Here is a 24,571-nt window from a genome sequence, read left to right on the forward strand (position 1 = left end):
TGTAAATTTGTTAAGTGTAAAATCTATAAATATTTTCTAACTAAAAGTTTAAGAATTTGGCAAATATCTCTAATGTTGTCTACCAAAATTCTTTATCAATTAAAAATTTAAGAATTTGTAAAATGTCATTTCGATAGTAGATTATCCTAGTGATAAATGACATAGTGAAAAAAAGTTCACTTTGTTTACATAAAAAGAAAAAAGATTCAGAATATATAATAAGGTGATCGTCTTTTTGAATATTTATTATATTTAAGAGAATATTTTTATATTTTTTATATTTTAACATAATCCTAATTTTATTTGGTTCTCGCACTCTATAAAAAAACATTCTTTTGTTTAGCTTCCTATAAAATTTATAGGAAAGTCATATGATTGGTAATAAATGCTTATTTTAAAAAACAAATAAATCAAAAACAAATAATATTGATTCAAAAAAAATTCTTCCATGGCGTCATTTACTAAAACTCTTTGGAATTAAACGCGCTTGAATAAATTATAGTCTGTGGCGCGTATTTTAAAGACTTTGAGGAACTGGTTAACATTTATTGTCAGGTCAGGTTATCCTGCTTCTGGTAACATGTAACCCAGTACAATCTGCTTCATGTCCTGCTGCCTTGTAAGATACGTCTTTTTAGGCAAAGGCTAGGAGATGCCAACTCCGATTTAAAACACCCCCTGCCTTGGGGCTCTTGGTTGAGTAAAGGCTAGAGATATAAATACTCATCTTGGGCAGATGTTAAATACACCCAGCTACTGTCTTGTAGAAGGCCTCCTAGGCAAAGACTTATGGGGTAAACAGATTCTATCTGTTGACCAGCCTTGCACCCCTTCTTCATCTATTAGGCTGGCGCAGATGTATTTTTAACACATTGTTTCCAGTTTAGGATGTTGAATGCTGGATCTTCTTGACTCAATGCATGGGTTTGCTTGTGTCACTGTTTTTATGACTAGGCAACTCATTCTATTATCTCCTTATGAGGGTACAGCTCTAAAACTCAGTTTTATGGTTCTGAGGCCGGCTGGTAGTCAGGTTTCCCGAACTCTGTGGTAGCTCTCAGAGAAGCTGATTCCATCAACAGCTGAAAAATATCAAAGTATTAACAGTGCCATGTTGCGCATGGATGGCGTCCCTGTTTGTACTTTTGGTGTGCATTGCGGAGGCCACATTTGGAGCCCTTTGTTACGGCTTAGGGTTTATTAGTAGTAATGAGGCATTTGCTTGGGCTATTAAACGGTGTTCTGAGTACTATCTATGCTTTGAGTCAAGTTCTTCAATCTAATTTAAAAATGAATAAAGTACCAAAAACTATAAAACACAAAAAACCATCATCATCACCAAGTTCTCTAAACCTATCATTCACTAATATTCGTGGTCTTTGAAGTAACTTTTCTTCTGTTGAGTCTTATCTCTTGCAAAGTTTACCAGACCTACTTGCTCTTTGTGAGACTAATTTGAGTTCGGCTGTCTCATCTTGTGATCTTAGTGTTGATGGTTATCTTCCTCTTATTCGTAAAGACTCCAATAGTCACATGCTTGGCCTGGGCATTTACATTCGTAAGAAATTCACCTGTTTGTCGTGAAACTAGGTTTGAATCCACAGTCTTCTTTCATGTGCTTTCGTTTAGCACCACTTCACTCTATTGCCTTTCTCTTTGTTCTATATCGCTCTCCTTCATCTCAAGACTGCACTTATTTTGATTTTATTTCCGATCATATTGACCAAGCCCTCTCTCTTTATCCATCAGCTAATATAGTTGTTGTTGGTGACTTTAATGCTCACCACTCTGAATGGCTTGGCTCTAGTGTCAGTGACTCTGCAGGCCCACAACTTTTGCCTTTCTCAATCCCTAACTCAAATAGTCAACTTTCCAACTCGCTTTCCAGACAACCCGAATCATTTACCTTCTCTACTCGACTTATGTCTTGTTTCTGATCCTAGTCAGTGCTCAGTTTCTCCACATTCACCCTTAGGTGCTTCTGATCACAGTTTGATCTCTTTAAAACTAATATCTCATTCTTCTTCATCACCTGAATACCCCTATTATCGAACCTCTTACAACTACAGTAAAGCTGACTGGGATTCTTTCCGTGATTTTCTTCGTGATGGCCCTTGGGTAGAAATCTTTCAACTTCCTGTCGACAAATGTGCTTCTTACATAACTTCGTGGATTCAGGCTGGCATGGAATCTTTTATTCCCTCTCGACGATTCCAGGTCAAGCCTCACTCTCCTCCATGGTTTTCCTCACACTGTGCTGCTGCGATTGCCAATCGAAACCATTACTTCCATATTTATCAGCAAAACAATTCTCCAGAAAACAGATGTCTGTTTATTACTGCTAGAAACAACTGTAAAAAGGTTTTGTCTAACGCCAAAACCCGCTATTCTCAGGTCATGAAATCTCGTATCTCATCTTAAAAATTAGGCTCTCGTGACTTCTGGAGAATCTTTAATAATATCAATAATAAGGGCAAATCTATAATTCCACCTCTCTTGTATGGTTCAGACTTTGTCACCTCACCTAAAGACAAAGCCGAACTGTTTGCTAAAAACCTTTCATCAATATCATCTCTTGATTCCACTAGTTGCGTTCTACCTGATATTGCCAACAAACAGGTTGATCCATTGCTTGACATTCATATCACTCCAGCATCTGTATCTAAAGTGATCTCCTGCCTAGACTCTTCTACAGCTTGTGGCCCAGACAACATACCTGTTATTGTCTTGCAGAAGTGTTCTCCGGAGCTATCGTCTATACTCTCAAAACTATTCAACAAGTGCTTATCAGAGTCTTTTTTCCAACCTGCTGGAAAGCGGCATCTGTTATCCCTATCTTCAAAAATTCTGGGGAGCGATCTGATTCGTCTAACTACCGTCCCATAAGTCTTCTTCCTATCATAAGTAAGGTTTTTGAATCTTTAATTAACAAACACTTAATTTCTCATCTTGAATCTAATAACTTACTTTCTGATCATCAATATGGATTTCGATCTTCTCGTTCTACAGCTGATTTGCTAACAGTAATAACTGACAGGTTTTATCGTGCATTAGATGAAGGTGGAGAGGTTAAGGCCATCGCTCTTGACATTTCAAAAGCGTTTGATAAAGTTTAGCATGCTGGTCTTCTCCATAAGCTTTCTTCTTATGGTGTATCCGACAACATCTTTAAGATCATTGAATCCTTCCTTTCCAATCGTAGCATAAAAGTTGTCCTGGATGGACAACACTCTTCTTCTTATTCTGTAACTTCAGGGGTTCCTCAAGGTTCTATCCTTGGCCCTATACTCTTTTTAATTTACATTAACGATCTTCCAGATATTCTCACATCTAAGGTGGCATTGTTTGCTGATGATACTACCATTTATTCTTGTCGTGATAAGAAACCAACACCCTCTGATTGCCTGGAGGGGGCATTTGAGCTTGAAAAGGATCTCACTTCTGCTACAGCATGGGGCTCACAGTGGCTGGTGAACTTTAATTCAGATAAAACTCAATTTTTTTCAGCCAATCGTTATCGCAATAATTTAGATCTTCCTATATTTATGAACAGTGATGTACTCGATGAGTCACCTACTCTTCATCTTCTCGGATTAACTCTTACTTCCAATCTTTCTTGGAAACCATATATCAAATCGGTTGCAAAATTTGCATCTGCTAAGGTTGCATCTCTTTATCGAGCTCGTCACTTTTTTTTACTTCGGATTCTATTCTCTATCTCTATAAATCTCAAATCCGGCCTTGTATGGAATACTGTTGCCATATCTGGGGCGGATCTTCTAATGATGCCCTTTCTCTTTTAGACAAGGTGCAAAAATGCATTGTAAACATAGTTAAACCTGCTCTTGCAGCCAACCTTCAACCATTATCACATCGTCGTAATGTTGCTTCTCTTTCTTTTTTCTACAAATACTATAATGGGCACTGCTCTAAAGAGCTAGCGTCTCTTGTGCCATCTACTAAAATTCATTCTCGTGTTACACGTCATTCAATTAAGTGCCATCCTTTTTCTGTGACTGTTCCTAAGTGCTCCAAAAACGCTTATTCGTCTAGTTTTTTTCCTCGAACATCAGTTCTTTGGAATTCGCTTCCTTTATCTTGCTTTCCTGATTCATATAATTTGCAATCTTTTAAATCGTCCGTCAATCGTTATCTTGCTCTACAATCTTCATCTTTTCTCTTACAGTAACTTCCAACTTTAATTAGTGGCTGCTTGCAGCCTTGTTGGAAGCGAAGATGTTTAAAAAAAAAAAATCATGGAGACAGCTAGCTTTGAGTAAAACAACAAAGTTTGTTTTTCTTGGTATAACTTTATTATTTTGTTTTACTTAAAAAATTCTGCCCAAACATTTTTTTTATAATTCTCTTTAATATGAACACAACTTGTCTTAGCACTTTGAGATCCCTTTAGACAATATTACAAAAAATGTAATTACCAATATAGACTATATTAATACATTAGAACAGTGGTTCTTATGCGTTTTGCAAGACCACTTTTAAAATATCAGCAATCTAACAGCTATCTTCTAAACTTTTATTGTAAATGAAAGGAAAGAAGAAAAAAAAGCGGAAAAAAAAAAAGAAAACACTTTTATTTATTAGTATCAAGTAAAATTTAACGCACGACAGTTGTTTAATGAGGTTTCTGCTGTTTCTTGCCAATAAGCACATCAAGTTGGGGAATTGTCATAGACAACATTGGATGCATATATCATTTTTAACATCTACCTAGTTACAATTTTTAATTTTAATTGACACTAATGCTGAGAACCCTGACTTACAAATGTACATAATAGCTCACAAAGGTAGCAAAAGGAATTATTATGGAGATTGCTTGTTTAACAAGGAGAGGGCAAGCTTGTCCTAAACTACACCAAGAATCTCAAACATCCTTAGCATAAAATTAGCTTGCAGTACTGCTTTGGATCTCATGTCAATTAAATTATCTTTAAAAAGATCTTCATTGATATCAGTCATAAATGGGCCACACATCCAAATCTCCTGATTAAGGCTTTGAGAGCAAAAGCATCCTTTAAAAGAGTTTCAAAATGTTTTGAGACTTATTGCACTTCACTGTACAGCAGTTCTTACAACATAAAAAGTAACTGTAATACTTACATCCACTCTCCTTTTCCAAAGTGGCAGCTTACCATGAAAAGCTTTTAACTTTTCAGTTGCATTCATGAAAGTGACAGCAGGATAGTGACCACCTCAATTTTCTTTTTTTATCTCTGGCTTTATAAGAGTTTCTGCAATAGTTTGTGGCTTTTTTGGGAAACAATACAACTTTGTATAATGCTTCTAAATATGGTTTTTGTGTTAGAGTAAAAACTAGTTTAGGTGCCAGCTGTCTCAAATTGAGTTTTTTTGCTAATGTTTTTTCATACAAAAAACATTAGCATTATCAAATGCGTTTCCTGGGTATACAGATTTAAGTTGTTCTGATTTCATTCATTACTAAAATTCAAACTGTAGGTGACATGAATTGTTAGAGTTTCTTTTTTTTTTTGAAATTTTTTACAAACTGTAACAAAGAATAAAATTATTTTTTATAAAAATACACTTCATTTATTGAAAAACTAAATATTGTCTTTGTTAGATATCTGACTGCATATATTTTGCTATCAACTATCAATTGAAAATATAAAAAATTTCCTGTTTAAAAAATCAAAATTTCACCCCAAAAATTTTTCTAAGTATGTACCTGCCACATGTACAGAAGACATTCATTCAAAGAAGATGCTTTATTTAATAGTAAACCTGTGGATTAAGTTTTATTTAATGGTACATGTGAAAATGAAACTTTATTTAATAGTACACCTGATGATAAAGCTTTATTTAAAAGTACACTAGAGGATGAAACTTTACTTAGTAGTACACCATAGGGTAAAACTTTATTTAATAGTGTATATTATTAAATAAAAAATAAAGCTTTATTTAATAATACACCAGAGGATAGAACTTTATTTCATACTAAAGTATAAAGATCATTGTGATAGAGTTAAGATTGTTTTTACATTTGTGTATTATGTTAACATATAGATATAGGTAAAATGTATGAAGGGCTTATTGTGAAACAATGACAAGCCACAAAAACAAATATTTGAAAAGTGACTTTTAAGTTTTATTTAAATCTATAAAATCAGTGCTTACAGTAAGATGATTTTATAATTATAGCTCCAATTTTAAGAATTATGCTTTAATATCTTTTTGGCTATTGTGTATACTATTTATGATTATAAAAATGATAATAACTCATTTTTGAAAAAAAAGTGTGGTTTGTCATTGTTTCACAATAAGCCCTTCATATATATACATATATATATACATATATATATATATATATATATATATATATATATATATATATATATATATATATATATATATATATATATATATATATATATATATATATATACATATATATATATATATATATATACATATATATATATATATATACATATATATATATATATATATATATATATATATATATATATATATACATATATATATATATATATGCATATACATATATATATATATATATATATATATATATATATATATATATATATATATATATATATATAAAACATATAAATTACAGTATTCTGAATATTTAAAAATTAAATATTGCAGAAAAATATATAAATCTACAAGTTCATATTCCTTTTTTTTTTTAGTCTTAGTTTCTTTATCACTCTACCATTGTATTCTGCATGCTTTGTAGATACTGTTCAGGTATATTTATCTTATTTCATTTACTTATATAGGGAAAAGAAGTTTTTTTCAAAATTAAAACATACTTTTACTTAATATTTCATAATATTATAATATACTAATAGTTTTATAAACATAAAATGTTATAATAACTTGAAAGCATTTGAATTTCATTTTTTTTTTTTTTTCTTTTTTTTTTTTTTTTTTTTTTTTTGTAATACATGCTTTTGAATCTTTTTAAATCACCTAAAAAACAAGGAAATATTGAAATATTTATAAAAAGAAAATACTTTTAATAAGCATAAAAAAATTTTAAAAAACTTGAGTTTTTGAAATAAAATTTAGACTGTGTAAAACATTTTTTCTTCTGACAAATTTTGTTTTTTAGCGAACAATTTTCTTACATACGGCAAATTTCCTTACAACAGGCACTGGCACGGGGGTACTTCCGCCCAAACTATTTTCCTAGAATAGCCCCTAATATATATATATATATATACACACACACATACATATATACACACTGATATATTTGCATATCATATACAATTAGTTATGGTTTATATAAAGCGTTATGATATGCATTTGTAAATGACAGCATATGACATAATGATTGCCAGTTTTTCACAGGAAGGCATGCAATTGCACGTCTTTATATGACCACATATGTGATACTTTTGTTTTGCTGACATGTCCACAGCTTTTAAAATAGTATGACCATTTGCGCACATTTTAAAAATGGCGCTTAAAAAGCGAAAGTAAATGATATAAAAATGAAAACAAAAACCATAAACTGAAAAAAGAAAATAAATTTTAACCTAAGATAAAATATACAAAAGTAAAAAATAAGTTATAAACCAAATTTATATTTGTTAAATTTAAAAGTTTTTCGCTTGATAGACTTGCGTAAAGAAGTTAATTATTCCAAACTTATTCATAAACAAAATTTTTAATAATTTTATTGCAGTAAATTATAGCAGGAAGGAATAGGCTGATGTGGGTTTTATAGCACACCATTTTATGTAGAAATTCAATGCCATTTTATATAAGCTACTTGCTAAAATAAAAAACTTATCACTTTTTTTATTATTTTACTGTTTTTGTTTTCTTCTTTTTAGGATGCCTAATATTCCTATCGACAAAATTTGATACAAGTAAGGTAACAGAACAGATTATATGTTTAAATAATTAAATGAAAATAAAAAATCTACAACATGCAATCTAGTTGAGAAATATATGCATCATTATAAAGAACCCGCTATTTTTTCATAAATTATTTTTACAAAAATGTTTTACATTTTAAACATTTATTGTCAATGCAGCAAAGGGAGCACATCGTTTTCAACAATTAGCATGCAATCCTCCATGGTACTATGCTGCATTTAAAGTCTTTTTTGGAAAGAATGATAGTCAATGTTTGATGACGATAAACAGAATTCTTTATGAGTTTTTTCAAATTTCCATAACTTCTCCCACACTTCTAGACAAGACTTCTAGACTCTTCAAAAACATTTCCAAAAATTGGAAATGTTTTTGAAGAGTGGAGTTCTCTGCAAATAATGGTAAATCACATTATTCAAAGTTAATTTGTCTAGAAGTATGGGAGAAGTTATAGAAGTATGGGAGAAGTTATAGAAGTATGGGAGAAGTTATGGAAGTTTGAAAAAGCTCATAAAGTTATTACAATAACTTTAATAAATAATACTTTAATAACTTTACTTTGAACTTTATGAAGTGTAGTGAAAAAGTGACTCAAAACTGTTTTAAAATCAGTTTTGAATAAATTTTTTACATTATGTTTAAAAATGGCATGAACAAGCGGTTAGTATTATAACCTTTACATTTTGTACAAATTTATAGATTACTATAATGAGGTAATTACACTGCTGTTATTTACATCAGTGCTGAATTAAGAGGCAGTAAGCTATAGTCCCGGGTCTTGCACCTTTACAGGCTCTGTTATTGGCAAGAGGATTTTTTTTTCAAGTTATTTTTACGCTGCGGCGCATTAAAAAGACCTTACAAAAAAAAAACAAGCCAAAAATTATTTAAGCTCCACTGAATTAAATCACCAGTTATTAATAAGTGTATTCAAACAACACATAACATATCTATACAAGAATGCAAAATATTTAATTAATACATCCGAAATAACATTCTCATTTATTGAAAATGCATTCAGAGAGGAAGGAGTATTTGAAGAAGAAGGGTAGTTAACTAATCACGCCGCTTCTTTATGTGATCTTGTCGACAAATGCCTCTTAACCTGGAGTAGATGTAAGATAAATAACATTACATTTTACGGCATAGGTAGTTTTTATTTTATTTATAATGTCCTAAATATATAAATTATTTTTTCATTTTATCTCTGTTATAGTTATTGAAAATACACTATACCTGATGATATGTAACAACATTAGTTCCATTTGTAAAAGCTTAAGGAGCCATCTATAAAGTACCTACGCAGATATGTGGGGAGGAGGGGTTTCCCAAAAGCTTACGAACGCGTACAAGGGTGTTTACGACAGTGAGTACGTACGCGGTTCGACTATCCCTTCTAAACTTAATGAGAGAAAAAAAAAATCGAGCGACAATCGTTCCAAATATTTTTTATTTTTCGCAACGTAATTTGATTGGTAGTGAGAGTGAAGCAAAAAGACGTCAAATAAAAGCAAACTTTTCGAAAAAGGGGGGAGGGGGTCCTTTATCAGTGGTTTTACTGTGTACGCACTATATGGATGCCCCCCTTGCGGATTTTTCAGCTGACCCAAATACAGAAAGTTCGCTGTAATTTATATTTTCATGCTCAACACATATTTTGCACCATATCTTAACAAAAGTGTCAACACATTAAACATTTTTAACTTCATAACCCAAAAAATCATATTTCCATGAAGCAACAGTTTTTAATGATTTTATTATTGGTTTTGTACTAAAATATAGAATGTATAATGCTAAAAATATATTCAAATTGAACTTGTCTAGAAGTTTGGCAAAAATGATAAAAATTTAAAAAAGCTCATTTTCCAAACATTTTGCTATTAGTTAAGTAAGTAAAAGATGTATCAGCACATTGACCGCTATTTTTTCAGATAAAAGACCTTAAATGAAGCATTGTACCATGCAGACCCGGCTCTAGTTATTTGGCGGCCCTAGGCACAAACCTTGTTACAGATATTGGGCGGCCCTAGGTATGGCTATATAGTTATCGATAATTTATGTATGATACTATTTTTAAAACCATATTTTATGGGTTTTATAAACCTCATATTTTATAAAAAATTATATTTTTTTCATATTTTAAAAATATAATTCATGTTATTAAACACTTTAAATTTTGCAACTTTGAATTAAAAAAAAATATATAGTGCGTTCTTTATAATGACGTATATAATTCTCAAATAAATTGCATGTTTGTAATCATGTAGATGTTTTATTTTCGTTTAAATTTTCAGACATAATCTGTTTTGCTCCCTCACTGTATTAAAGTTCGTTAATGGAAATAACAGACATCCTAAAAATAAGAAAACAAAAACAGTAAAATAAAAAAAGAAGTTATAAATCTTGTTTTTTAGTAAGTACTTTATATCAAACGGCATTAAATTTTTTACCTAAAATGGTATGCTATTAACCCCACGTGTAATAAAATTATTAAAAATTTCAGTTTATGATATATATGCAATAAGTTTGTAATAATTAACTTGACTCAAAACTGTCAAATCTTTACGCAAATCTATCATGCGGAAAACTTTTAAATTTAAAAAATATAAGTTTGGTTTATAGCTTACTTTTACTTTTGTTTATTTTCTCTTAGTTTAGGATTTATTTATTTTTTTCAGCTTATGGTTTTTGTTTTCATTTTATTTCGTTTACTTTTGCTTGTTAAGCGCCATTTTTAAAATGTGCGAAAATTATCATGCTTTTTTATCAAGCCATGGACATGTCAGCAAAACGAATGTATAACATGTTTAGTCATTAAGACGTGCGATCGCACGCCTCCTTGTAAAAGTTTAATCGTTGTTCTTTTATAGAAGGTTCATCAGTAATGAATGCATGAACATCAAATTAGAACTAAACATGCAATTAGTACTGAACATGCAATTAGTACTGAACATGCAATTAGAACTGAACATGCAATTAACATTAAACATGCAATTAGAACTGAATATGCAGTTAAAACATGCAATTAGAACTGAACATGCAATCAGTATTAAGCATGCAGTTAGAACTGAACATGCAATTAAAACTAAACAAGCAATTAGTATTGAACATGCGATTAGAACTGAACATGCGATTAGAACTAAACATGCGATTAGAACTGAACATGCGATTCAAATTAAACATGCAATTAGAACTGTACATGCAATTAGAACTGAACATGCAAAAAGAAAACGACAAGAAAGATAGAAGAAACTTTAGCTGATGCTAATTTTGTAATAGGTTTGATAAATGGTTTTCAGGAGAGATAGTAATAAAAGTTAATCCCAGAAAGCATAAAATAAAAGTTTTAGTCAATATAATAGATATTAACCTTCATAGATATTAACACTTGATATATATCGGAATTATTATAATAATTGGCATAACAAATTTTTATTTAAAAGTATAACTTTTTTTTATAATTAATCCACTCCCATCAAAGCTACATCATACAACAGGGGCGCCCAGTTGTCATGATTGCCCCTGTATTCGCCCCTGTATTCCATATAGGGGCGAATAAGAGATGGATAAAGATAGAGAATAGAATCTAATGGCAAAAACAATAATGAGTGGCAACCTGAGCAGTCGATTGTATATATGATTTCCATGATAGGTCAGATAAAAGATAGTTCGAGGCGGCAAAGTGGAGGTAAGAGTGTTGCCGTTCATCAATATGGCAGCAACATTGCGATAATTATTATCAATAAACGAATGCCCTTTGTTAAAGTTTACCAGCCATTTCAAGCTCTAAGCTGATACAGAAGGAAGATCAGATTAAAATCAAGATCAGCTGCCTGTTTCAAGCAATCAAAAGGTGGTAATTTTTTTCTTAAGACTGCTGAAGAATGTTTTAGCGAGAAGTAAAGTGTTCGTAAAGTTTGGCTCTAGCCAGATTAATCTATATTTTAACTAATTATGATACAGTTTAATCTAAAAAAGAGACAAAACTGGATTAGATCTGGTAAGAATATTAGTTATAAATAAGTTTTAAATATGCAAGATTTACTTGATTACAAGCTATAAATTGAAAAAAAAATCTTTATATACCAAGATTACGAATCAGACAATTAACTAAAAACAAATGTTAAAGTGAAAAAAAAAATTGGTTTTTGAAACCCAGTATGTTTTCAAGCCCAAAACTGCTCCAGCGTTGTTTCTCGCGTTGTTTCTCGCGTTGTTTCTCGCGAAGTCTAAGTTTGTTTAGCTACTCGCATAATTTATGTAATGAAAGATTTTTGACCAAAAGAATCCGTGTTTAAAAAGTTTCAAAAAATCAATTTTCTTATCATTTATGTCCAGTTATGGGGATCTAATGGCTGGTTATTGTAATTACATCTTAATTTTTATGCCGAAAATGAATTCTCTGACTTCATCAGTCATCTTCATCAGTCAGTTTTGATTTTCAAATTTCTATTAGTATAAATGAAATCCTTTACCCAAAAATATTTATTTTGCTTCGAGTCAATTTTGTATTTAAAAAAAAAATTGAATTTAAATATTTTTCTGATTTTAGCATATTCTTCCCCACTTTGCATTGATCTATACAACATAAAATAATTATATTTAAAAAAGAGTGATATTTAGTGAATTGTTAATGTCTTTTTCAAAAATGATGGTTTACTAAATCATTTTAACAACAAATACTTGCAAGACTTAGATATATTTAAGATTATTTTAAGACTATTCTAGATTAATAGCATAACCTAAACTACATAAACTGTATATCCGAAATAACAAATTAATTAATGAGTTTTCTTTATTATTTTATTGTATTTTCTTTTTTTTTTCAGACGAATGCACTTGGAGAAACTCGTTCAGTATTTGCTTTTTTAGGCGATGCTTTTCATCGTCTTGTTGGTTCGTATACATCTCGTGGTCACGGACGTCTTCTGCCAATGTATACCCTGATATTTCCGTCGATTGTTTATTTTATGGTTCGTTATATATTGAAGTCATTTATAACTTATCATTTTATGCGCATAAATAAAAAAAGATTGAATATAGAGGAACAAGTTAGCGAAGAAAGTATGAAAAAAATTTATTACTCGGAGCTAATGTCAAACATATGCGCTTCATTTCTAACTGAAGTTTTTATGTTTCCTTTTGAAACAGTGATTGTTAGACTACATCTTCAAGGTACAAGAACAATAATTGATGATACGGACAAAGGTATAGGCGTTGTTCCTTTGTGTACAAATTACGGTAGTGTTATGGATTGTATCAAAACAATTCGACGAGAGGAGGGTTATGCTGGATTTTTTAAAGGTTTTGGTGCATTAATTTTACAATATGTTGTGCAGAGTGCTATTGTTAAACTTGCTTGTCCCATTTATAATTATTTATAACGTTAAATAACTATTAAATTGTTTTTATATTTAATTAACTATTTGTTTTAGTAAATTTTCCTTTTTTTTATTAATTTGAAGACAGTTTCAATTTCTATAACGGCATTTATTGTCAGTTTAGTTCGAAAAATAATTAAAAAATGCTTTTTTATACTTATGGTTTTCAAAATGTAGATATTAAATTTAGTTGTGATCAAACTGATTTAAACTCCCCTCATCTTCACTCCCCCATTTCTTTACTTCACCCCACCAAACTCACAATCCTTTTCTTCACTCTCATGAAAAAAAACTATTAAACAACGAAGGGTTGCTTTAAAAAGTAACATAATTTTATAATAGTTATGTTTTTGCGATGAAAAAAATTTATTGTTATTATATTTAGTGTTCCAATAATTTATTCTTTAGTGTTTCAATTTAGGCAACTCCCCTATAATGCACTATGTGTCTCTCTCATACTAAATGAGGAAAAAAATTTATAAATTAAGAAGCATTGAACATATTGAACTGATTTTTTTTTAAAAGAATTTCTCGATTTTTTTCCAAATTAAAAAGTTTTTAAATTAAACTCTTTAGAATTTGCAAGATAATCATAGCAAGACTGATGCAATTTTTTTAAAGCATATTTGATTCAAAAGCTTTAAAGGTACACCAGGGGAAAAGGTACACCAGGGAAAAAATTAAACTAAAACATTGTATAAAATGTTTCTCTTTGATGAAAATTTTTTTTTAGTATAATATTAAAGTACTTTTATTTAAAAACTCATTAAAAATCCATAATGGAAAAATGAACAAAAAAAAATGTACTTCAAAACATGATATCTTGGGCAATCACGCATCGTGTCTCTTGTTTCAGGTCTCACTTGTATTTAATTGAAATTAAACAAAGGAGGGAGCATAACTTCTTTTCCTCTTGTTCCTGCTCAAAATTGTTCTACTCGATTAGCAGAGTCTTTCTAATACCCAAGAATCACTGATAATGATCTTTGTCTCGTACAGTTGGCATATTCGATCTGCTCGGAAAGCAGTAAGCTTTAAGTCTTAAACATTTTTTTCAGAAAGAGTAAGAACACAAGATTTTGATTGTGAACCTTTGCTTGATTTGGCATTGTAATAGTTCATTAAATTCAACTTTACAAAATCATTTTTATAAAACTTAATCTAAATTTATTGGATAACAATCTGTTAATATACCTACAAATATAATCAATTACAAACGATTAAAATCAAATAAATTGTTACTAAAATTACAAGGATATGATTCTTACATAATTATTTACTTTAAAGGAAATAATGTTCTAAATTTAGACACTTGTCATACTTAGTGACAATTTAGATGAAATTTCATTTTATGACACATTCCAACAAAAGATTTTTACTTGTCTTCAAAGGACTAATCTCCCTTTTATAAGAATTTTCCCTGATCGCCCCTCCAAACTTTACTGACCGCCCCTCCAAACTTTCTATTAGTCAATTATTTTAGTTATTTTATATAAATTTATCTTTCCTTTTTTTTTATTTATCTTTATAAAAGCTTTTCAACCATTTTTTAACATTTTCATGCATTTTGATAAGAGTTTATAACTTAAAAAATGCTGATATTTTTACGCAATAAACCACGCTTTGAATAGCAAATCTATATTTTGGTCTATAAAATGATAAAGTTAGTTGTAGCAATAAAACGATTATCACAAAAATTGTTGTTATTACATGGTAAAACACTCATGGAACCATTATTTTGAAAATAGTGACCGAATATTGCAGTAATCGGTAACGTTTTGAGGTATAAGTAGCAAAAAACTAAAAAAATATAAACTAAAACTCCCATAAATCCTTAACCAGTAAGCCAATCCGACTGAAATTTCATCCACAGTTTGCTGCCGTCATATGCTACATTTACACCATTTTATAATAGCTGAATTATGAAAATCAGATTAATCGATTTGTCACGTTCTTCTTGGGATAAACTCATAATAAAGAAATACTATAATATTCCAAAAGATATTCAAATACTCTAGACACTAAATGCTTTATTATATAGAAAAAAATACATTTTACTTTGGCTTCTGAATTTTTAATCTGTTCTGGACATGTCAATTTTTTGTGTTGTTTCAACTTAATTGAACCCGGTGGAACAAGATGGCATTTATGTATATATTCCGTGTTCTACCTGTTTGATTTGTTAAATGGCGATATTATCAGTAGAGAAATTAGATTTAAATCTTTGAACAGCATACTGCAGTTCAGAATCCAGAAAATTCAATGAAAATTCGAAAAAATGTGCTAACAATTCGAAATTCACTGGGCTAACAAATGATATTTTTTTCTAAAGGCAAACCATAATGATTCAATTTTTAACTTTAAAATGGAACAAATTTTTTCCAAGTAAACTTCCTCCGGAGAAGTCCTAAATTCAAAAATCTTGACTCCGAATGAAAATTTTAACTTAGGTATCGCCAGTTCCTTAAGAAAGTTTACTCATTAAAACTAGTATTAAAACCATTTCTATTTAATTTATGTTCTAATATTTCTATAGTTACTAAACTGTCAAATAGTTTACGCTATTGACATCTTTCGCTATATATATTGACAGTTTCATAGTTAAATGATTGAGAAAGTTTCAATAATTTTCGAAGGTCATCCTCAGTTACAAAAAATTCTGAATGGAAGTTTTTAATTGTTTAAAAAATAATAGAAAACTCGTAGTTATGAACTGGGAATTGATTTTAATAAAGTAATTTTTGAGTTTAACTCAATTTTTGACATTTTTGATAATAACTTAAAATAAAAATTTTAAAAATGAGTTAAACTCAGAATTAGACATCATTTTTATATTGGGTTTTCACGCAAACAGTTTAAACTAGATAAATAAAAAGTATTAAAAAAAAACCAACAACATGTTTACGTCTCTAATAGGGAAAGGGGGGCGCATTTTAATATTTACATAAATGTTGGTTGAATTAATTAAAACTTTCGTTATAAATTAATTAAGAAATGTAATTGAAGGATGCAAATTTTGTTTAAAATTTATCATTATAAAATATGTCGAAAATACCAAAATACCAGTATTAAAATCTTTTAATACAGGTATTTAAAGCTAAAATAAATCAACCGGCATCTTGGTTTTCAGTACACCGGGATTAGACTCCCTAATTTTTATTAGGGATAAAATATTTTTTTTATATTACAATGCTTTGACACCGGGGTTTTCCCTTTTTTCTTAATTTTTTTAAACTCATTTTATCCACATTTCTAAAATTACTAAAGCATTTCTTTTCTGGATACTACATTTTGATACTAAAAATTTAATTCTAATAGAACCCTATAAAGTAGGCCAAGTAGCTTCTTATGTTCTTTGTTTTATTATTAATATTATTATTATTGCTACTATTATTATATATCTAAATAGTTTGTTAACTTAGTTACTTTAGTTTTACTTATTAACTTATAATATTTATAATTAATATAATATTCATAAGTATAAACTTATTAATTTATTTTTATATATTTTTACTTTTATAAGTAAAATATATAATAATAATTAAAATATATAATAATAGTTAAAAAAATAATTATATTAATAATATAATTATTTTTTTAACTAGTATATTTTACTTATAATCATTCATAGTTTTTTATTATTTTAATATTATTTATTTTATACTTATAATTTATAATTTAACTAATTATAACTTATTTTTAATATATATTTACGTTATTCTTCCCTAACTTTATTAATAGTATTATTTTTTCATTGTTAAATAAATATTATTTTCATCTTAATATTTTATTGATTCAATTATATTTATATTATTAATTATTTCAATGATATTTATATTACTAATAATTATTTTTGGTTGTATTGCTGTTCATATTACTGTTTGTTTCCTTATTTCAATACATTCAATAATTTCAATTTATAAACTGTACAACTTCAATGTCTACTCACTGCAAAAATTGTTTGAAGAAAATTAATACAAACCATCACTACCTTCAATGTAATCATTGCCTAAACCTTTTTCATAAAAAAATGCTGTCGTCTGAATGATATGGAATTTAGAATATCGAAAAACTCTAAAACATCTTGGTTCCCTATTTCATGTAAAAATATACTTTTCCATTTAGTTCTTTATCTGATAAGGAGCTGCATCTGCAAACAACAAATGATAAAGTGATTTATATTAATAAACTCTCAAACAACATATCGTCTTTTCCAAACATCATAGAGTCTGATTTTTATAATGAACTTAATGACTTCATTTCCTTAACTTAATAACAACAATGACAATGACGTAAACCTCGAAGAAAACCCTACTAATTGTAAATATATGGACATAGAATGTTTCAACTCTGCCAACATCGACAAAAATAATTTTTCTCTTTTTCATTTAAATATTACTTCTCTTATTAAAAATTTTTACGAATTAAACTCACTTTTATCTCTTATTAACATTGAATTCAGCATTATTGGTATAACTGAAACCAAACTAAAAAATGATATCCTACCAACTATCCCATTAAGTCTTACCGGTTATGTTTATGAGCACAATCCAACAAAATCTTATTTTGAAGGAGCTTTATTTCATATATCTAATACATTAATTTACAAACTTCGAAACGATCTTAATATGCTTAAACAAAAGTTTTTAGAATCTGTGTTTTTGGAAATCACCTTTCCTAAAATATCAAGCATCATTATTGGCTATATTTATCGCCATCCTAATATGGATATTTCAGAATTCATTAAATTATATTTAATTCCACTTTTTGAAAAGCTCTGGAAAACCAAAACTACTTTTTGAATGGGCAATTTTAATGTTTTCTGTCGATCTTTTATTAGCAAACTCAGATAATTCTGTCTCTGAATTTTTAGACACCATTACTTTAAACAACTTTCTTTCCTTAATTTCATTGCCAACAAAAATCACGAATCACTCCAAAACTCCAAAAATATTTTCTAATGCAACTTCTACAAATATTTTTGCCGGTAGTTTTACTTCTACGGTATCAGAATCACTCCAAATTTACCCCAATTTTTAATACATCCATTTTATAAAATTAATCCTCGCTGCATTACTTCTCGGAATTTAAAAAGATAAATTGCGAAGAATTATGTAGTGGTTTCTCAAAAATTAGCTGGACTAATGTAATCAATGTCGACGAAGGTAAGACTAATAAGTCATTTGAAGAGTTTTTAACAAGTTTCGGTTCTCTTTTAGATAAACATGCACCATTAAAGAAAGTCAGCAAACACGAGGAATCTTGACTTTAATTAAAATACGAAATAAAATATTTAACAAATTTCTTAAAACAAAGAATCCTAATAACAAATTCAACCTAGAAAAATCTTATAAAACATATACAAACTTACTTGTTACTCTCACCCGTCGTAGTAAAAAGAACCATTACTCTAAATTCTTCTCTGATAATGCCAAAAATTTGAAATCTACATGGGGTGGTATAAGGAATCTTTTAAACATTAGTTCGACAGTTAACTCATTTCCTTCCTACTTATCTTCTAACAACTCCATGATATAAGAATCCATTAAAGTTTCGAAATCTTTAAATTCATTCTTTGTTTCAGTTCCGGAAGAATTACAGAAAAAGATTCACACTCATTCAATACTAACTTTAATAAATATGTTAAAAATTCTAATCTTAAATCAATACTCATAAAACCTATAGACAAAAACGAAGTATTATCTATTATTCATTCTCTTAATGACAGCAAGGCTTTGGGACCTAACAGCATTCCAATACCTATTTTTAAAGCTCTTGCAAATGATATCTCTCCTGTAATTTCTGAACTATTTAATCTGTCATTCATCACCGGTGCACAGTGGGCCAGTGACTGAACAAAAGTATGAAAACCAAAATCAGAATTTTGATGCCTAAATGGTGTCGAACCTATATAAAGACACTATAAAACAATTTAAAACCGTTTATATACACTTAAAGTTTTAATGAATATACTAGTGGTTGAAGTAGACGCGAGTGTAAATTAGAAAAAAAAATTATAAAGAGAAAAATGTTGTTTAAAAAATCGATGGATATAAATAAAATTTACATAAAATATTGCGCTTTTTAAAATGTTATATTATAACTCTATATATTATCTAGATTTTGAAAGTTGTTAGACTAAAATTGGTATGTAATTAACATATTTATAGCAAATTTAAATATGCTTAATTTGTTATATTTATATGTCTAACTTTTGCTTTTAATTGACAATATATGTTTTTTATTGCTACATCTTGTTTTTATACTCAGATATTTTAAAGCTTATATATGTTTGCTTTAATAATTTCATAAATCTTGCTGCCACTAGGCGCCACTTTGGTTTTCTTTTACGTTTGAACTCTTTTACCTAACAAAAATTTATTTCAAGAATCATCATTAAAAACGAAGAAAAGCTACAACTTTTTCAACTTCAAATTCTTGTGAATTATTGTTTGCTAAGCTTGTACTTCTTGTAGATTACATTATCAAAGATTTTTGATGATTGTGAATGCATGGGAACAATATAAACATACAAATTTTAAAAATTCTGTAGACGCTCGTAAAATCTGCTAATTAGAAAAACTAATTAATTAAGCTAAAATACAATTTTTTTCTACAGGAAAACAAATTTATCTAGCAACGTGTAATAGCATGTGTAATAACTCTAGTTAATCATATTAAACTTAAATAAATTTTGCTTTTCACGAGCAAGGATCTCATAATAAAACAGGTGCTAAATAGTGTACGTAGCACAAATAAATCATATGCAACTAATAAAAGTTAGTTGCTGCTAAGCAAAACTAGGTATCCATAGTAACTAAATAAAAAATATACTCACGTTTTTAAAAAGCGCGACCTCATATTGGCACTTATATAAAATTTGGTAAACATAGCACTCGTAAAAATATCTGCAAATACCAAAACTAGATTTTTGCTATCCGAAATTTAGTATCTATAGCGTATTAAAAAAATAACACCTTCATAAGAAGTGCAGACATCATATTATTACTCATCCTAATTTTAGTAATATTAAATTAGTTATGAATTTTGTCCAGTAAAAGTGAATTCTGGCCCACTGTGCGGTGTATTATCTGATATCTTAAAAACTTCTTCTGCTATCCCAACTCATAAAAAAGACTCAAAACTTGACTGTAATAACTACAGACCAGTTTCATTATTATCAAATGTCAGCAAACTTTTAGAAAAACTTTTGTATTCTCGTATTTACAACTTTTTGAATAATTCTGCTTTGTTTTCATATTCGACAGTATGGGTTTCGCTCAAATCACTCCACTTCTCATGCTCTTATTAGCATTACTGAAATGATTCGTGGTGCAATTGACAATGGTTCCTTTGCTTGTGGTGTATTCATCGACCTTCAAAAACTTTTTGGTAGGGTTGATCACAACATTCTAATAAAAAAAGTTAAACTACGACGGAATACTAGTTTCAATTAATGGATTTGAATCCACACATAAAGTTATAAACTATTGCGTTCGACAAGGTTCTGTTCTTGGATCGTTATTGTTTTTTTATTATATATAAATGATTTATCTTGTTCATTAAAAAATTCTAAGGTACATCATTATGTTGATGATACCAATCTTATATATATCAGCAAATCACTTACGACTCTTTGTAAAAAATAGGGTTTGTAATCCCGTGCTATATTTAAAATCCCGGGATTTCGGGATTACATTTACCTATTCCCGGGATCCCGGGATTTTGAAATACCTGTTTTTGAAAGATTTTAACATATTATTTTAGAAAAGTATTAAGGAAATTAATAAGACATTTAAAGCATGTTTAGAAAAAACTTACAAATTTCAAGGAAGTATAAAATTTATAATTAACATTTACGTCTTTATAATTAAATAATTAACGTCTTTATAATTAATTAATAATTGCATACGTATATTATATCTACAAAAACAACGTCTTTATAATTAAATAATTATGTATGTATAATATTAACAAACCAAAGGTTTGTTAATATTATACATACTTAATTATTAAATTATAAAGACGTTGTTTTTGTAGATACAATATACGTATGCAATTATTTTTGATTATTCTTAAAATACGTTTTGAGGAAGCAGAGCACATCCAAAGTTTCATCCCCCAGACGACTTCTTATTTTTGTTGCAAAAAGTCCGGCCGCAGAAAAAGCACGTTTTGATTCCACACTGGTAGGCTTAATAGTCATTAAAAAATCAAACGCTCTTTGCAAAAAATCACCACGTGATCCTCCATTTTCAAACAACACCACTTCCTTTTGAATTTTCGACGATAACGTCTCACATCGAGTTGGTATGCTGGGCAAATGTGCTTTTTTTATAGCTTTATTAAGTTCGTCTGTGATTCTTTTGCTGTTTTTAAGAGCAAAAGAAATAGATTCAGATGAAGAGTCAGAAGAATCAGAAACAATTTGGAGTAGTGCCTCATTTGAAACAGAAAGTTTAACTTCTGATTCAGACTCATTAGCTGTTAATGATGTAGCTGGATTTTTAGCGTCTAGTCTTTCAAGTAACTCAACTATTAATTTGCGACATTTTATTGAAGTCGGAACTGTTACTAGCTCTATTTCAGATTCGGACTGAATGTTGGTTCTACCATTGTGCAGATACTGAAGGATCCCACTTGCATCGGTACGCCTTTGTTGCATTCGAAGAACGAGAGATGAATGCAACTTTTGACTTATAACGTTGTTAGCATCTTTAAGTTTTTTTAACATAAAAGTTATGGCAACATCGGCTGTAAACAAATTAGCATCCCGACGGCAAAGGGCCTCAACTGTTGCTTTTACTGGAAGTAGCGCATTAATGATAGCAGATACAGTTTTAAGCTCAATATTAGATAAAGCCAAAGATTCACCTTCCGGTAGACTTATGTCTATTAATGCCTTTTGTATACAATTTTTTAATAAATAGACGCGTTGAAGCATTGACAAAAGACTATTCCATCTTGTCTTGCAGTCTTTAATTAGAGCTATTTGTTTCCCAAATTCAGCCGCAAAATACTTCTGCAAGATATCGTTTTTTTTTTGGTGATCGTCTGAACATTACTATTACTTTTCGTACCTTTTTGATCACTGGACCACAATTTACCTCAGTAACATCAAATTCGTTTCCTCGATGCCAATTATGACTAGCATCAAGATCAACCAGTTTATCGTTGTCAGAAAAATCATCATCCTCGCAAGAGTTTCTCTCTGAAAAATCGTCTTCTATATCTGATTGTTCGTCTTCGTCGAATTGCTGATCTATTTCTCTTTCTATATCCTGCTTTTGATATAGTACTTCAATAACGGCCAGTTGCACACCATGGGCAAAACATAACTGTTGATTTACAGGTAATATTCTCCCAACTTTTTTCATCACACTTGCTTCGTCAGTCATAATACCAACAATATCTTTTCTCAAATCAAGTCCATGTTATGCAAGCTTTTGTTCTAATAGCTCAATACACTTATCTGCTGACATTGATCCCGTTATACGAGTTAAGCCTAAGCTACAGAACTGACAATTTCGTGCATGTAAATTAATATTCATGTAGCAACGGTTACGCAATGATGTCCATTCATCAAAAGATAAAGAAAATCTTTCTCCTACACCGAATTCATGTTTTTTTTTGCTAGCTATTTCAGTAATAAAAAAAATGCCTTATTTTTTTGCTGTAATCTACAACCATTTTACGCACAGTGTTAACTGTTGTGGGTAAACTTTTGAATCCTGTATCTATAAGACCTGCACGTATATCACTAAAACGGCATATCACGTTGAACGAAATCTCATCAATGGCTGCTAATCGCTCCAATATCGGAAAATAATTGGTTAACGTTTTTTTTTTTTTATTGGTGGTTCATCTCGTGTGTTTACTGAAATAGTAGTTGGTGTGAGGTTAATTTTATGGACGGAAAGTAAGTGCGTATGGAGACCTTTCGTTGAACCACCTCCAATTTTTAAATTTTTTTTGCAGTCAGTAGACTTACACATTGCTGTTTGCCCTTTTTCTTCTCTTAAAAAATGTTTCCAAACAGCAGAATTACTTTTTTTGTCATACTCCATGTACGAAGCCATTATAATTTTAGAAAATTTACTGTTCAAAAAACCAGCAATTTTATTTTTTATTAAAACTTGTACTGTAAAATAGTCACAAACAGATAACGTCGATTCGAGAAAAATTGTCAGAAACTTGAATAAATGCGACTAAGTACCAAAAATTTTTAAGAATGTAGGGGAAAGCGTGCACCCTTGATCATAAAATCCAGGGCGCATTATGTTAATAACATTCTCCTAAATTAATGATAATTGTAAAACTAATATTGATTATAAAAAATATATATATACTTTCTTAAAGTTTATTAAAACCATAAATTTAGAAAACGCTAAAATAGTTTTATAATTTTGTCTTTCGTAAATTTTTGTTTAGCTTTTTTCCCCTGGATTTTAGGATCAAGGGTGCATACTTTCCCCTAATTGCAATCCAATTTCAATTGTTATAACAACTTTAATCCAATTATTCAAAAACATAACTGCAAGAATTTCGAAATTGTTAAGTTCGAATTTTAATGCAATCGAACGAAAAAAATAATTTAATTTAAAAATTTTCAACTGAAAGCGATTTCAAAAAAATCCCGGGATTAAATGCTTAATCTCGGGATTTCGGGATTGTTAAAAACCGGGGAATCCCGGGATCCCGGTATTCCCAACCTTAGTAAAAAAGTTAATCAAGATCTTCATCGGTTATGTAATTGGTTAAATAGTAATCGTATTTCATTGAATGTCAATAAAACGGAATACATTATTTTTCATTCCCCTCAAAAAACTACTGATAATATTAAAATTAACGGAAAAAAACTTTTTCCGTCAAAATACATAAAGTATCTTGGAGTATATCTCAATGAAAACCTATCTCGGTATAATCAACTGTATCGTCTTGAAAAAAGCTTACACGAGCTAACAGTATGCTTTCTCTAATTCATTCCTACGTTCCTATCCAAAATCATCGAATGGTTTATTCTTCTTTATTCTCTTATTCGTATTGTTTGAGGTCAAAAAAGTAACATTCGATTTGAATAAGTGCGTTCATTTGGAACGCATTATAAAAATCGATAAATTGAAAGTTAAAAAGAGACTTTGAAAAAGATTTTAATTTGTAGAGTTCGTTTTTAGACTTTTATAATATTTTGTTATATATATATATTATTATAAATAAAACACAGTTTAGTCGGTATATTTTTACTTTTACTAAAAAAATGAATGTATTAGAATTTATCATCTTGTAAAATAATAAGTCAA

General features: G+C 29.4%; 1 protein-coding gene across 1 annotated transcript in view; it reads left to right on the forward strand.

Annotated features, from left to right (window-relative positions):
• Positions 1-13,308, forward strand: part of LOC100207939 (mitochondrial outer membrane protein SLC25A46) — a 59,929-nt gene extending 46,621 nt beyond the window's left edge. Inside the window, exons 7-8 of the mRNA XM_065816839.1 lie at positions 6,693-6,750; positions 12,720-13,308. Of these exons, the coding sequence (XP_065672911.1) occupies positions 6,693-6,750; positions 12,720-13,274 (613 nt within the window). The 3' untranslated portion in view covers positions 13,275-13,308. The remainder of the gene's footprint in view (positions 1-6,692; positions 6,751-12,719) is intronic.
• Positions 13,309-24,571: the final 11,263 nt, after the last annotated feature.

Source organism: Hydra vulgaris, chromosome 13 (assembly GCF_038396675.1).
Source record: "Hydra vulgaris chromosome 13, alternate assembly HydraT2T_AEP".
Lineage (NCBI taxonomy): Eukaryota > Metazoa > Cnidaria > Hydrozoa > Anthoathecata > Hydridae > Hydra > Hydra vulgaris.